The sequence below is a fragment of the Spinacia oleracea genome, chromosome 3, assembly GCF_020520425.1.
Source record: "Spinacia oleracea cultivar Varoflay chromosome 3, BTI_SOV_V1, whole genome shotgun sequence".
Taxonomy (NCBI): domain Eukaryota; kingdom Viridiplantae; phylum Streptophyta; class Magnoliopsida; order Caryophyllales; family Amaranthaceae; genus Spinacia; species Spinacia oleracea.
The window spans coordinates 12,907,116-12,920,556 of NC_079489.1; the positions used below are offsets into that span (position 1 = coordinate 12,907,116).

Genomic DNA, 13,441 nt, shown 5'->3' on the forward strand with positions numbered 1-13,441 from the left:
AAACAGAGCTAGCTAGTATTATTTAAGATATAGAAATAAAAGTGCTTGACTAATTACAATATCAACTAATAGAAATAAGTAGCACACAAGTGGTACACGAATCGTAGGATAAAGGAATTTGACTCATATACTTACATTTCAAATCAAATGCATTTGAAAAGGAACTGAGGGACCAATATTTATATCGATTTGGATTAGAGTTGTCAATACTCAACCCGAACCGTTGAACCCGTTGGCTTGGCCTGATCGTTAAAACTTGAACCGTTGAACCCGTTGGCTTGGTCCGGTCGTTAAAACTCGAACCGTTAATAACCCGCGAGGTGGAACCCAAAACCCGATCTAATTCAATTATATATTCAACCAGAACCCAACTGACCTGAAATATTAACCCGATTAAGAGCCAAAACCTGATAACAAACCGTCCTGCAACAACACGATCCATTTCCACCCGAACCGAATGATTCCAAAACCCATTAATGACCAGATTCGTTTCAATCCGAACCATTTCATCCCGAAAAAATTCGTTTAATTTGAACCGTTTATAACACAAACTGTTACCCAACCTGTTTAATCTGAGCTATTTATAACCCGTAAAGTGTTTAATCCGAACTATTTACAACCCATAACCCGTACTCGTTACTCCGTACTACGTACTCTTAAATTCTTAACACTGTTAAAAGTTAGTTATCACCTTATCCCTATTAAGGCCTCAATATCATAATTTATAATGTACAGAAAATTGTGATTTTAGTAATATCCGATATTGTAATTTTATGATTTGGAACCGAAATAACCTGACCCAAAGTACAACCCGCTAGCTATTTGTATGAACCTAAACTGATAAGAACCGAAATGATAAGAACCCTGATATATATGTAACATATATTCTACGTAACCTGGCTAAACCTGTTAAACCTGACCCATTTTAGATCGTTATCCGATGAACCCGCCTCGATATGATTCGAACCTGTTACAATCCGGCTAAAACCCGTTTACAACCCGACTAACCTCGACCCTATTATAATTGGATTAACCCGACCCAATATAAACCAGTGTTAATTTAATCGACCCGAAGAGACTTGACCCGTTAATTTTCCAGCCCAATCCAATCCAATCCAACTCGTTAGCAAAATAAACCCGTTTCAACCCGAATCGATGAACCCGACCGAAACGTAATCCATTTGTCCGAATTAATTTGAAACCCCTACATCGATTACAACAATAACGATAATCCTATATATCACAGTTAGGAAACGTGACAGAAGTATAATAAATCTCTATCACCTCATTTGTGGGAATTATATTCCAAAATAGGATTAAGGCTGTACATTGAGGTTATATATACTTTTGTCATTGTCAAAGGAACTAGATTCATAAGCCAAAGCTACATAATTAACAGAAACGGAATTCACTATCACATGCTTTTAATTGTTATTAATTTGCTTGAATATGTGTATGTGCGCAAGCGTATATGTCCGTTCTTTTAACCTATTTTTTGTTTTATTTAATTATCGCGAATAAGTTCTCCATTAGTATGCCTTCGGCGAAAAAAGTACTAGTTCAATTCCATGCTATAAATTTGCAGTTGATATGCGCCCTTTTAATCAGTATATCTCGCAAAATATTTATTTTCTCCAGTGCTCTTAGCTTCATCGTCGTATAGGCTATTTGGCTGTATCGAAATCAAGGTAAGTAGTAACTCATTCCCTCCTAAATCCTAATATAGTACTTGTTACTTCATCCGTTTTCTATAATTGCATAATTTGTAGTTTTATGCTATTTAAGTACTTTTTTTATTCCCTAAAAAAAAGTACTTTTTTGATCAATTTTTTTTTTGTGATTTATGTATAAAAATTTGTACAATCATGTGGTATCTTATTAGATTATTCTAACCAATGGTGGATCCATGAACTTAGAGTAAGGAAGATCGAACCACTTATTAAAACAAACGAGTATATCTCACGTAGAAAAACAAAATAATTTTCCAAATAAGGAAAGTAAAGGAAAAAATTGAAGAATCAAAGCTTAAATGGCAAATTAATGTTAGGCATGAGGATGGAACCCGACTGTTAGATTAAATGCATTACCAATTACCACTAAGCTACAATTTCAATTTTTCTGTGAAATCATGCTAATAATATTTGAAAGAAGGATAAATTATTTTTTACCACCTCAAATATGGAAAAATGGATAAAACCTTTATGTGAGGCTCACTAATTCAATTTCCTCCAATTTTTGATACTTCGTATGTGAATTTTTATTTTTTTTAACTTTTTCACCCTTCTCTCTTTACTACCACTGAATTTTGTCAATTTTGTATTATTAATGGTGAATAAAATTATGTGAATTCATGGAAGAGAAGAATCATGAGAAAATAAGAGAGTTAAATATATGAAATTGTAGAAGAAGAGAAAATATTAGAAATATTACCATTATTATGGCCCTCCACATAATGTTTTCATCTATTTTTTCATTTTTTGGTAATAAAAAATAAATTTTAATATTTTTTATGTGGTAAAATACAAGTTTAATTTTTTAGGTGGTAAAAAATAATCTATAAAAAAATAAAAGTTGGTAAAAAATAAAATTTTTACTTTTAGATAGTAAAAAACATTATTCCTGCGGGAAACCGTCCATGCGTGAAACAACATATGGTACAAGTATTAAAAAAAAGTAGAGGAGGTATTGCGAGGGTTAATCTAAACTAACACATACTCAATGAGTATAGCTAAGTACACTCCTCAACATATGAACTTTTACTGTTGAACAGACAAAGGAAAACATGGCATCAACCCAGCAAGTCCCGGCAATGCTTAGCAACGACGAAAAGGCTATTTTCGAGAAGGTGATTGCGGCTGCTAAGGACAAATCAGCCATGGAAGTTAAAGGACAAGTTGTTACTAACGGCAACTTGGTTAATACTATTAAGGACAAAGCAGTGTTGCGGATAATTGATCAGCATAATTGGTCTGGGAAACCAGTGCCTCTCTACCCTGAGGTTCTTCCATTTGGTGAAGTTGTCCAATTCGAGCACCGTGGACCACTTCCAGGAGGCTGTAAGGGTGGAGTAGTTTATGCTGATGGTACCGACTCCACTGCTCGGAAATGGCTTGTGGCTTTTCACATTCCAAATAACGAATACCATCATTCAGGAGACAAGGTTGTGTTCAATTTCCCTCAACTCTTAAGCTTCAAGTTTTTTTTTTGTTTTTTTTTGTTTTTTATTTTATTTTATAAGTATATAAAACCAGAAACTTTTGTGTAAGACCGCCTAACGATTAGACCATTTTTTTTGGTACTAACTAAACTATTGTAAAACATAATAAAAGTAATAAAATCTTAACTAACTGAATAATAAAAAACTTAAGGTATAAAGACAAATAGTTAAATTAATGAGTCGAATAGTTCTTATTTTTTAACAAACAAATAGTTAAATTTATGATTCTAATAGTTATTACTCCGTATTCTTTAACAAAATCTTAACTAATTGATCTCATTGCTTAACTAATTAGTTTAATTGTTTAACTTATTGGCTCGGTTGCATAACTAATTGGTTTCGTTGCTTAACTAATTGAATTTATGACTTAACTAGTTGGTTTCAGTGTGGTTAACTAATTAGTTAAAGTGCATAACTAATGGTTCCGGTGCATAAAAGTTGTCTAACCGTTATGCCTTCTATCCTAAAAGTTTGTAATATAAAAAAGCCAAATTTTTCAAACACTAACTTACAAATTTTTATTTTAGCGAAACTACCTTATAAAATAAAATTATTGTTATTAACTATCTTATAATAATTTTACGTTGTAAGATACTACATTTGATCCGATTATAAGAATTGATCAAACATTTCGGGGTTAACTTTACCAAGTACATCTCACGGAAAATGTGTAATTAAATGACACGTGAGATGCATATGATAAAATCAATCCCGAAATTTAATTTGATTAAAGGGTTATTTCTTGTAACATAATTTTTTTTAAATAAGGTAATTTTGCAAAAATCATATTTATAAGATAGTTGTTGACTAATTTACCTAAATAAAAAACTAAGTTTAACAATGTCTACAGGTTTATGTTGAGGCTGGTCCAATAGGACCAATTGACTGGAACGTAGTCGAAGTTAAACTTGATGCATCGGAATATACAAGTAGCTACGTGGACCCAGTTTTTGGAGGCAAGGCATGGGCTGTGATCCACCCTGGTAGCATTCTTGTTGCGGGGTTCACTAATTAAGTAATTAGCATGCTACTCGTAATGGAGTTTAATTTGCTGCTAATTATAGTGGATGAGCATCTAATTAAGAAGGTCATGCTGCAAGCAGGCATTTTATAATTAAAGCTATTTGTAATACCCAATAATACGTCCTCTTGCATGTTACGGAGTATGTACGCATATCTATGCTATAACGTTAAATAATATTACTAATATGTTTTTCCCTCAAAAAAAAAAAAAAAAAAAATACTAATATGTTTATCCTCTATGACTATTACATGTTCAATTCAGAGCGTAATTACCCCCGATGCATGATACACTACTGTCCCTCGGCGGATTTTCGTCTCATACCCACCAAAAAAATAAATAATGAAAAGGATGGCCCACCTCTTAAATAAATGGGTATAAGTGTTGCTAACTTGATATATACTGTCAACGGTTATATAAGTATTGTTATTGTTGTGTACATACTGTCATTGTTATATTAAAATCAGTCATAATCACCCAAAAAAAGAAAACAAAATGAAATTTAAAAAGAAAAGGGACCACTTAAATGAATGGATAAAAGTGTTGTATATATATTGTTATCGTTTGTATAAATACAGTCATTTTTGTATTAAAATGTTGTCATTGTTGTATTAATTATTGTCATTGTTGCCGATATTTAGTATTTTGTTTGACTTTTCAACACATTAAGCAAAAATACTATTTTACCCATGAATATGGGCGAAAAATCCGCCGGGGAACATCGGTGTATCACGCTTCCTAACTCCTAACGGCTAACGGGTGGGACTTCTTAGGAAAAAGCTCACTAGTGCAAAAACGTTTAATTGCATCGCTGCATTTGCATCGCCAATCTAAACATGTGACGCAAATGATAAATTTTAGCATAAAATTTAGTCATTTGCGTCGCAGCTTTATTAAACAGCGAGGCAAATGACTCTAAAATGCTCCCAGAGTCATTTGCGTCGCAGATTAGTAAAACAGCGACGCAATTTAATCAATCAAGTGCGTCGCAGTTTTATTAATCTGCGACGCAAATGACTCTGAGAACATCTTAGAGTCATTTGCCTCGCAGTTTAATAAAGCTGCGACGCACAGGTGTTTGTGAATTTAATTTTTTCTCAAATTCGCGCTCACCTTTTAATTGTTTTCTTCAATATTCTGACTTGCTCCAAATGACCTAAATCTATCGAAACCAGTTAAGCCCAAAACATCCGTTCTCACCGGCTTCACCCTTCCGTTTACCAGCTTCACTGCCGTCGTCTTCCCTCCTTCTGCGTCGTTCTCTCCTTCCCCTGCGCCGTTCAACTTGTTGTTCGTTCTCCTCTTCAACCTGCTGCTCGTTCTCTTCTTCCCCTGCGTCGTTCAACTCAAACTAATCAGTGTCGCTGCTCCGTGTTAACGCCGCCTTCCACGGCAGCCGCCCACGCCGCCGCCCACTCCTCCGCTCCTGGTCACTGTCTTCTCTCCTCTCCTAGGTATATTTAAAGATTGAATTTTAATTTTGATATTAAGATTGAATTTTTGTGGATATTGAATTTTAATTGTTCATTTTAATTTGAATTGTGCATTGTCTCTTGACTGTTAAGGTTTTGAGTTCGTTTGATTTTTGACGGAAAAATGCACTGATAATTCTTAGAATTTCGTTGTTTAGAATTTTACTTTTTTGGCATTGGACTACTATTCTGTAGGTTTTAGGCACGGAATTGCTATTATTTTGTGAGATTTGGATGTATTTGGGAGAAATGTGTTATGATTTTGATTGTTGTTTAAATTAATTTTCAGCTTTACCCTTATATCCTTGTAGTATTGGTCTTCTGACTTGTATTGGTCTGGTTTCCTGAAAAAATCAAAATGTTGAGAGTGAAGTGCAATTTCTCTTGCTGCAATATATTTTTTATATCATCAAATGTATGGATAATATTAATGCAATTTGCCAAATTCGGTTGCTCTCATTTTTGTACTCCATGTTTTAATTGGGAACTTGTGAAGAAACCCTTTCGTTGGCAACTTGGCATTATTTTCTTTATTTTTCTTTCAGGTAAAGAGCTTCACTATTATTTTCTGTTATGTTAAATACTAGATGTTGTTAAGGTCCCGTAAGGATTTTCATGTGGTTGCCACAGAAGCTGTTTGGTAATATGTGCTTGAATATTACGTATACTACCTCCGTAGATGCTGAAGATAACATACAAGAGTTGTTTGTGTTAGGTGTAGAAGCAATCCCGGATTGACAGAGGTTTCCTCTAGTTCTGTTGGCTTCTCCTTTTTGTGTTCTTGTTTTATTTATTTTCTTCAAATTTTGTGAAGACTTAACAAAAGATAGTTGTCGAACACTTGCATATCATTGCATTGAACATGATCGAACACTGTAATTTTCAATTGTTGTTGGTAATTAGATCACGAAACTGGTGATTTGGCAATTAGACATGTAACCAATGTATAAATTTCGTAGTTATGAAGTGGACTCGGAGCAGTTGTCTTGGCATATGCTCCTTTTGGTGATTAAAGTTTCTACACGACCTTTCTTTCTGTGGCAATTTGGAATTACTTATTAGTTACAATCGTTGTCAGAAACTCTGTGGAGTTGGATGTTTTAATAGTGATTTATCGCTTTTTAAATTGGAGTTCACTCTTTGAATAATCTATAATATGTAGACAGGGCACTGACGTGTCTCTGAAGGATCTTGACTACCTTTTGTCTCTACTTGAGGAAAAGAAGAGAAAGATGGCCGGAGCAAGAAGAAGCTAGGGTTTGAAGCCAGTAAACTCGCTAAGAATACAAGGAAATGGTTAAGATTGAAGCCAGTAAACTCGCTAAGAAGCATCCACGTGTCTTGCAGATGGAATGAGCTACTAGGACGGTGGTTGACTGGTACTTTCATTCCGGCAGAAATATTAAAAGTACAAGAGGTTGTGTCAATGAGATCAATCAGTATATTTCGCAACATAATCAGCTTTTGTTGGATCACATAACTGACCTTTGGAGCTCTCTGATGCCCAGTTTGTGTTATGTGATGTTTACCAAGGCTTCATGCGTATCTTGTCCAACCCTAAACACTATGGTAAGCACTTTCATTACATTACATTGGTGGAACTGTTTTTAACCTATGATCTTGTAACAATGCTGGTTATAATGTTGTACAATACTTAGTGTTACTTATGCAGTTATATATGCATAATTATGTCTCTAAGCTGATTCTGTTGTGATGTTGGTAGTGATGGTATGTGAATTTTTGGGTGGTAGGCATCAAGGAAACAAGAGGAGCATGTTGTGGAATAGGGTGGCATGGAGCAGCATCGGGGTGCGACACCATGGAGATGGTTTGCAACCAAAGTACAGCTCATGTAATCCTTCTAAGGCCGTCAATTATCTGCTGGCCGACTCTGCCTGGTTCGGTCATCCATTGGGTGACATCTTTCATCCCTTGAGCGTCCGAGCACTGGTGAACATAGCTTCAGCAGCAGCAGCAGCAGCAGGTGTTCTGGCAACAACAGTTATCGATTACAAGCTAGAAGCAGCAGCAGCAGTTCTGGCAGAAGTAGAAAGCAGCAATTCTGGCAGCAGCCAGTTGAAACAAGAACAAAACCAAGCCAGCCTAAAGAGTGTTTATTTTCACCAGTTGCTGGACTTTCTTGAAGTTCTCTGCCTTAACTGTGACTATCACCGTTGGTAATGCATCCCATCTTTGTATTGAAAGTCATATCTTGATTTGTCATAGATTTGATTTCTAACATCTTCCATTTTTATATCCAGGATAGAGATATTTACTTAAACTTTTATGTTTAAAGTGTAGTTAGGTTATCAACATGTTGGTTGATCTATGGTGAATTTGCCTTTTATTGGGTTGTAAACTGTTTTGACAGGTATATATTAATGTATTATAACATTCCCGGTATTGGGGAGGGTCAAATTACAAAGGAAATATTGTCAAAATTTTCACCTAGTTTACTTTTATTTTTATGCTCTGAATATACTAGTACTGAAAGCTGCTTATTTTATTTAATCTATGGATTAAATAAAATCAGCAGCTCATTTTTTTTAGAATATCCAAAAGTCATTTGCGTCGCACTTTAGCTAATCTGCGACGCAAATGACATTTTTTTTAACATATTGAAAAGTCATTTGCGTCGCACATTTAGCTAATGTGCGTTGCAAATGACATTTTTTTAACATATTGAAAAGTCATTTGCGTCGCACATTTAGCTAATGTGCGTTGCAAATGACATTTTTTTTAACATATTGAAAAGTCATTTGCGTCGCACATTTAGCTAATGTGCGTTGCAAATGACTTTTCAGCACCATGCCTGAAAAGTTATTTGCGTCGCACATTAGCTAATTGTGCGACGCAAATAAGGTTCATTTGCGTCGCACAAATGAGCGACGCAAATGACTTTTAGTCATTTGCGTCGAGAGCTTTTGCCACGCACGATGTGCGACGCAAATGTGCTTAAAAGTGCGATGCAAATGACCCTTTTTCCACTAGTGGCTCTTGGAGTACTAGGGGAGGGGAGTTTCATCTCCTTGTGCAATATTCTAACAACACGCCATGACAAAGAGGGAGATATCTTAGATAAAATCTAGTATTTTCGTTTGACAAAGATTTTTACAGTTACTGTTCGCATAAATATTAAGATAAAGGTAGAAAAGTTGTGTTAGTTTTACAGAGTTCCTCAAGAGGGGGGGTGAATTGATATTTTACGTATTTATAAAAATTAAACTACAAGGAACAGAAATAGTAAAATATGCAAGCAAGATTTAGCGTGGAAAACTCTCTAGGCCCAATAGAGAGGAAAAAACCACGGCCCCTTTGGGGACTTAAACACTTTTACTAATTAGGCAAAACAACTTAGTTTCTTTACAAACCTAATCTACTCGGGCCACAATCTGCCAATCGCCTCTGATTGCAGATGACTAGGAACAACCCTCTTTGTTCCTTCCCTTATGGAAACAGTCCCTCAACTGTTCCTACTCACTGATCTCTCGTGAGATCTTCTCTCTTGCTCAAGTAAGCCTGACTCAGGCTTAACATACAATAACTCAACACTTTAATCAAACGTATAAGAATTAATTAACTACTTAACATACGATATAAGACTAAGTAACAAATACTGCTCTATATGGGAACAGGAACAGACTTCTTTAAAGATTAAGACTTTAAGGGTGATACCTGAAAGCTTCCGGTTGATGTAAATAAGTCTGATAAAAAGTTTCGCAAAGAACAAAGGTTGTATTTATACGAATCCAAGTGTTTAACCTAGATTCAAATCCAACCCAGTTTAGGACTCTTTTTAATAGATAGATTTTCGCAAATCTTACTTCAAACGCGTTTAGGTAAAATCAATCTTTTCGTATTTTGAGAGTTATATGTTAACTCAAATTCAAGAGTATAACTTCAAACAGTTTTGTAAAATCAGTTTAAAACATTTGACGTTTATCTTTTTGTAAAAGTAAAACTTGATTTATTTCGTTTCACGATATAACTAGGACTCTTCAAAATACTCTGTTCCCATACTAAGCATGTACTAAATTACATTGGTCTTATACCTTTCGATCCTTATAGAATTTGCTTGACTTGATCCTTGATTTAATCTTGCCACGTACTTTGAACTTAATTACTTCATAGCTCCCTAGCTTGCTTCGGTTGTTGCATTTGTTCTTCTTTAAATATCAACCTGTTCCTGACATTCTCCAAAACGAACTATTAGTAGAAGGTAAGCTTGTCATCATCAAAACCAGGAATCAACAATTTCCCCCTTTTTGATGATGACAACCTTACAACTTGATAGGAGTAAATAACTTAAGGAATGAGATATGTAACCTGACAATCCAGAGTCAAAAACTTAACCAGTAACAGATGAGTCGCGTAGGTGGTAAACCCAAGTATAAAAACAAATATAATGAAACACAAGTTGTCCTCTCAATATCTTCCCCCTTTGGAATTATCAAAAAGGGAGTAGGGAAAAACGCCGAACCAAAGGAGAAGAAGAAGAAGGAGGATATGGGAATCATATTACCCTAGCAAGCAGATAGTCATCATGCAGCTCAAGTCGGTCAACGAATTTGACCGCACCCCTGCAAGCAGAACAAGATAAACGCAACATATAGCACAATACAAGCAAAAATTCTACAAGTCAGAGTGGGGCAACTATCAGAACGTAGGAAAAGCGCACTAATGAGCATTAGTCATAAACTTGGCGCATCCAAAAACCAACCAAAAAAAATTGTTTAGAGAGTAATAAGAGATGAAATTGTTTTTTGAGATAGCAGATTTATAGGGGGTGGGGTAAGATCTGGTTGTAGCAGGGTCAGGGTTGGGATGCATCGTCATCAGCAGGAGCCACCTCTTCTATCACCATGTCAGCTAGGCGCTCCGTCATGTCATTGAAGAACTCAGCCTGGTCCTGCTGCATCTTGTGGATCAGCTCCTGTAGAGATGTGACAGCAGACATCAGAACAATATTGTCTAGCTGCAGTTGATCTACCTTGGTCATGAGGAGATGAATTGAGCCATCTGGTGAGGGAGCAGCTGACTGAGTTTCCCCTTCCTTGTCCGAGTCAGACTCCTCAACCCGGTACACCGGAGGGGCGCCCTTGGAGGAACTGGCGAGACGGCTGCTACGACGAATAGGCTGAGTGGACACAGGGGAGAGATTAGGTTGCTGAACAGGTGAGGCAGATGGTTTTGGACTTTGTGGTGTTGGTCCCGCATTGTGAGACACATCCTCAGAATGACCCTCTTCGTCTTGACACGGAACGGCTACCTCTCCCTCTTCCTCAGAGAAATCTTCCTCATCATCGACATCTTCTTCTCCCTCTTCTGAAGGAAATAATGCCCTTGGTCCAAGTATGCATTCTATGTTAAGTCTAATAAATGCGGTTCAGTATTAATTAACAAGTTAATAATTCAGTGAGATCAAGTGAGCTGAATGCCTAGCTAGAGGCCGCTTCAGTTCAAGTGGAATTAATGATATTAATCCACAACTTACTCTTGACTGAACCCGTAGGGTCACACAAATAGTACGTAAACGGATCAAGTATTTAATGGCATTAGATACTCCATCTATGGATATTCGGAATCGACGGATCTTGGTTTCAGTGGGAGCTGAGATCGTCACAGGCAAGAAATGAATACTCCGGAAACGATGATATTGCCGGAAACGGAAATATGGATCGTATCGGAAATATAAAAATTATCCAAGTCGTAGATGTTGCCGGAAACGGAAACATGGTACGTATCGGAAAATATTATCGGAAATGGAAATATTGCCAGAATCGGAAATATTGCCGGAAACGGAAATATTGTCAAAATCGGAAATATTATCAGAATCGGAAAATAATTCCGGAAACGGAAATATTAAATATTTGTTCGAAACGGAAATTGATTCCGGAATCGGAAATATTAAATATTGTTCGTATCGGATATGAATTCCGGAACCGGGAATTTAATCGGAAGCGTATCGTACGAATTAGCATCGGACGAGGCCTGCCGGACGAAGGCCCAGCACGAAGTCGGGCCATCGCCCAGCAAGCCAAACGCGCGCCCAGCCAAGGCAGCGCCCAGGCCCACCGCAAGGCAGGCCCAGCGCGCGCCAAGGCCATGGCCTCGCTGCGTGGGCTGCTGCTCGCACGCACACGCATGGGCGGCCCTCGTGGCTGCCGTGTGTGTGTGAGTTTGTGTTCATGCATGATTCCTAAAACTATTAGAATTAGTATATGATTAAATTCCTATTCCTAAAAGGATAAATTAATTAATTAGAGTTCTTGTAGGATTCTAAGTTTAATTAATTCGTATCCTACTAGGATTCCAATTCCCTTTCCATAACTCTATAAATACGTGCCTAGGGTCACATATTTTAACAGAGATTAATTCAAGTATTCAAAGTGAGTTTTGAGAGAAAAATTCAGTCATATTTCTTACCTAAGAGTGCCGAAAATTCTAGTACCTTAAGGGCGATTCTAGTTGGTCAATCTTAAGGCGGATCCGGACGTGCTGTGGACTATCTACGGAGGGACGACACTTGGAGTCCTAAAGACTTGTTCTTGTTCGGTTCGGGCGCAGCTAGGGAAGGCACGCAACAAAGAGTATGCATCTAAATTATGCTATATGATTATGTGTAAATAATATGTATTCCTGGCTAAATGGTTGTTTCCGCATGATTTATGAATTGTCATATGTATCATAACCTAACAGTGGTATCACGAGCCCCTTATTATTTTCATAATCTAAATTGCATGAACATGGTTAAATATTACAAATTTGCAAGAATTAAAAGGGGTGATTAATTTTCGTAATTGTTAATTAATTGCAAATTGCGTTTATTTAATTATACGTACGCAGTTTTTCGGCAGTTTCTTCGTTACTCATCCAAATCGAGTGATTTTTGTGTCAATTCCGCATGTAAAAGGCATTCTAAAATTTAGACAAAAACAGTATTTTTCTGCCGAACCCAGAATTCTCAAATTCGAAGCCTAACTATGACTTTTCGAAGGTTTTAGTTTTTCGAATGCAAAATTTCGTAAATTTAAGATGTTAAATTAAATATTTGCGATTCTTGTTGATAAATCTTGAATTTTTGATTGACCTACTGTATATGTTTAACAAGTTTGAATGCCTAGCCTTGTTAATTATGCAATCTAATTTGTAATTATGATTAATTTGTTGAAAATTAGAATAATTTAGAATTAATTTGATTTTCATAATTAATTATAATTTAATTAGAAACCTATGATTAAAAACCACCATAAAAATTGTAAATTTATGATAAATTTTAAATTTTTATGACCTAGACTTGAATCCATGACAATCGGAAATCAATTGAATAATAAATTTTCGATTTTTCGCCCTAAAATTATGAAATTAATATTATTTATTAATTTGTCATTAATTTTAAATATAAATTTTAAATTTTTATGCGATTCGTTCATATAACTTGCACGCACAAAGCAATGGACGCTTCGTGTTACCCTTAAGGGGTGTTGTATAGTGCGAGCATGCGACGACGAGCAAGGCATGAATGCAAGCTCGTCGCCCGTGCGGCACGAATGCAATGAGCAAGGGCATGGTGCACGAGCACAAGGCAGCAGCCCTGCCTTGTGTCGTGGGCCACGAGCTATGAACAAATGGGCATGGGCGAAAGGCAAGCCAAGGCAGTCGCGTGTGGGCAGCAAGCGAGCTGCGCCACGACGCGCACTGCCTCGCGCAAGCGCGCGCAGCCTCGCGCGC

General features: G+C 36.5%; 2 protein-coding genes across 4 annotated transcripts; both read left to right on the forward strand.

Annotated features, from left to right (window-relative positions):
- The first annotated feature begins 1,531 nt into the window (after positions 1-1,531).
- Positions 1,532-4,435, forward strand: LOC110779892 (jasmonate-induced protein homolog). Its single transcript, XM_021984348.2, has 3 exons — positions 1,532-1,688; positions 2,771-3,160; positions 4,068-4,435. The coding sequence occupies exons 2-3, from the start codon at positions 2,783-2,785 to the stop codon at positions 4,230-4,232; spliced, it is 543 nt and encodes a 180-aa protein (XP_021840040.1). The 5' UTR covers positions 1,532-1,688; positions 2,771-2,782; the 3' UTR covers positions 4,233-4,435.
- Positions 4,436-5,186: 751 nt separating this feature from the next.
- LOC130469417 (uncharacterized) lies at positions 5,187-8,342 on the forward strand. Of its 3 annotated transcripts, none has more exons than XR_008929955.1 (3): positions 5,187-5,692; positions 6,256-7,279; positions 7,462-8,342. XR_008929955.1 is itself a non-coding variant. In XM_056838727.1 (3 exons), the coding sequence occupies exons 2-3, from the start codon at positions 7,484-7,486 to the stop codon at positions 7,988-7,990; spliced, it is 423 nt and encodes a 140-aa protein (XP_056694705.1). In that variant the 5' UTR covers positions 5,787-7,279; positions 7,462-7,483; the 3' UTR covers positions 7,991-8,337. The 3 variants fall into 3 exon arrangements, 1 of the variants encoding a protein (XP_056694705.1); XR_008929954.1 differs by having other exon boundaries at positions 5,191-5,692; positions 6,873-7,279; positions 7,462-8,335; XM_056838727.1 differs by lacking the exon at positions 5,187-5,692 and having other exon boundaries at positions 5,787-7,279; positions 7,462-7,887; positions 7,972-8,337.
- Positions 8,343-13,441: the final 5,099 nt, after the last annotated feature.

Bases quoted from the DNA above. Each gene is read 5' to 3' on its own strand.
- LOC110779892 (XM_021984348.2), top strand. From the start codon at position 2,783: ATGGCATCAACCCAGCAAGTCCCGGCAATGCTTAGCAACGACGAAAAG. The intron at 3,161-4,067 runs GTTGTGTTCAAT...CAATGTCTACAG, and splicing joins ACCATCATTCAGGAGACAAG to GTTTATGTTGAGGCTGGTCC.
- LOC130469417 (XM_056838727.1), top strand. From the start codon at position 7,484: ATGTTGTGGAATAGGGTGGCATGGAGCAGCATCGGGGTGCGACACCAT.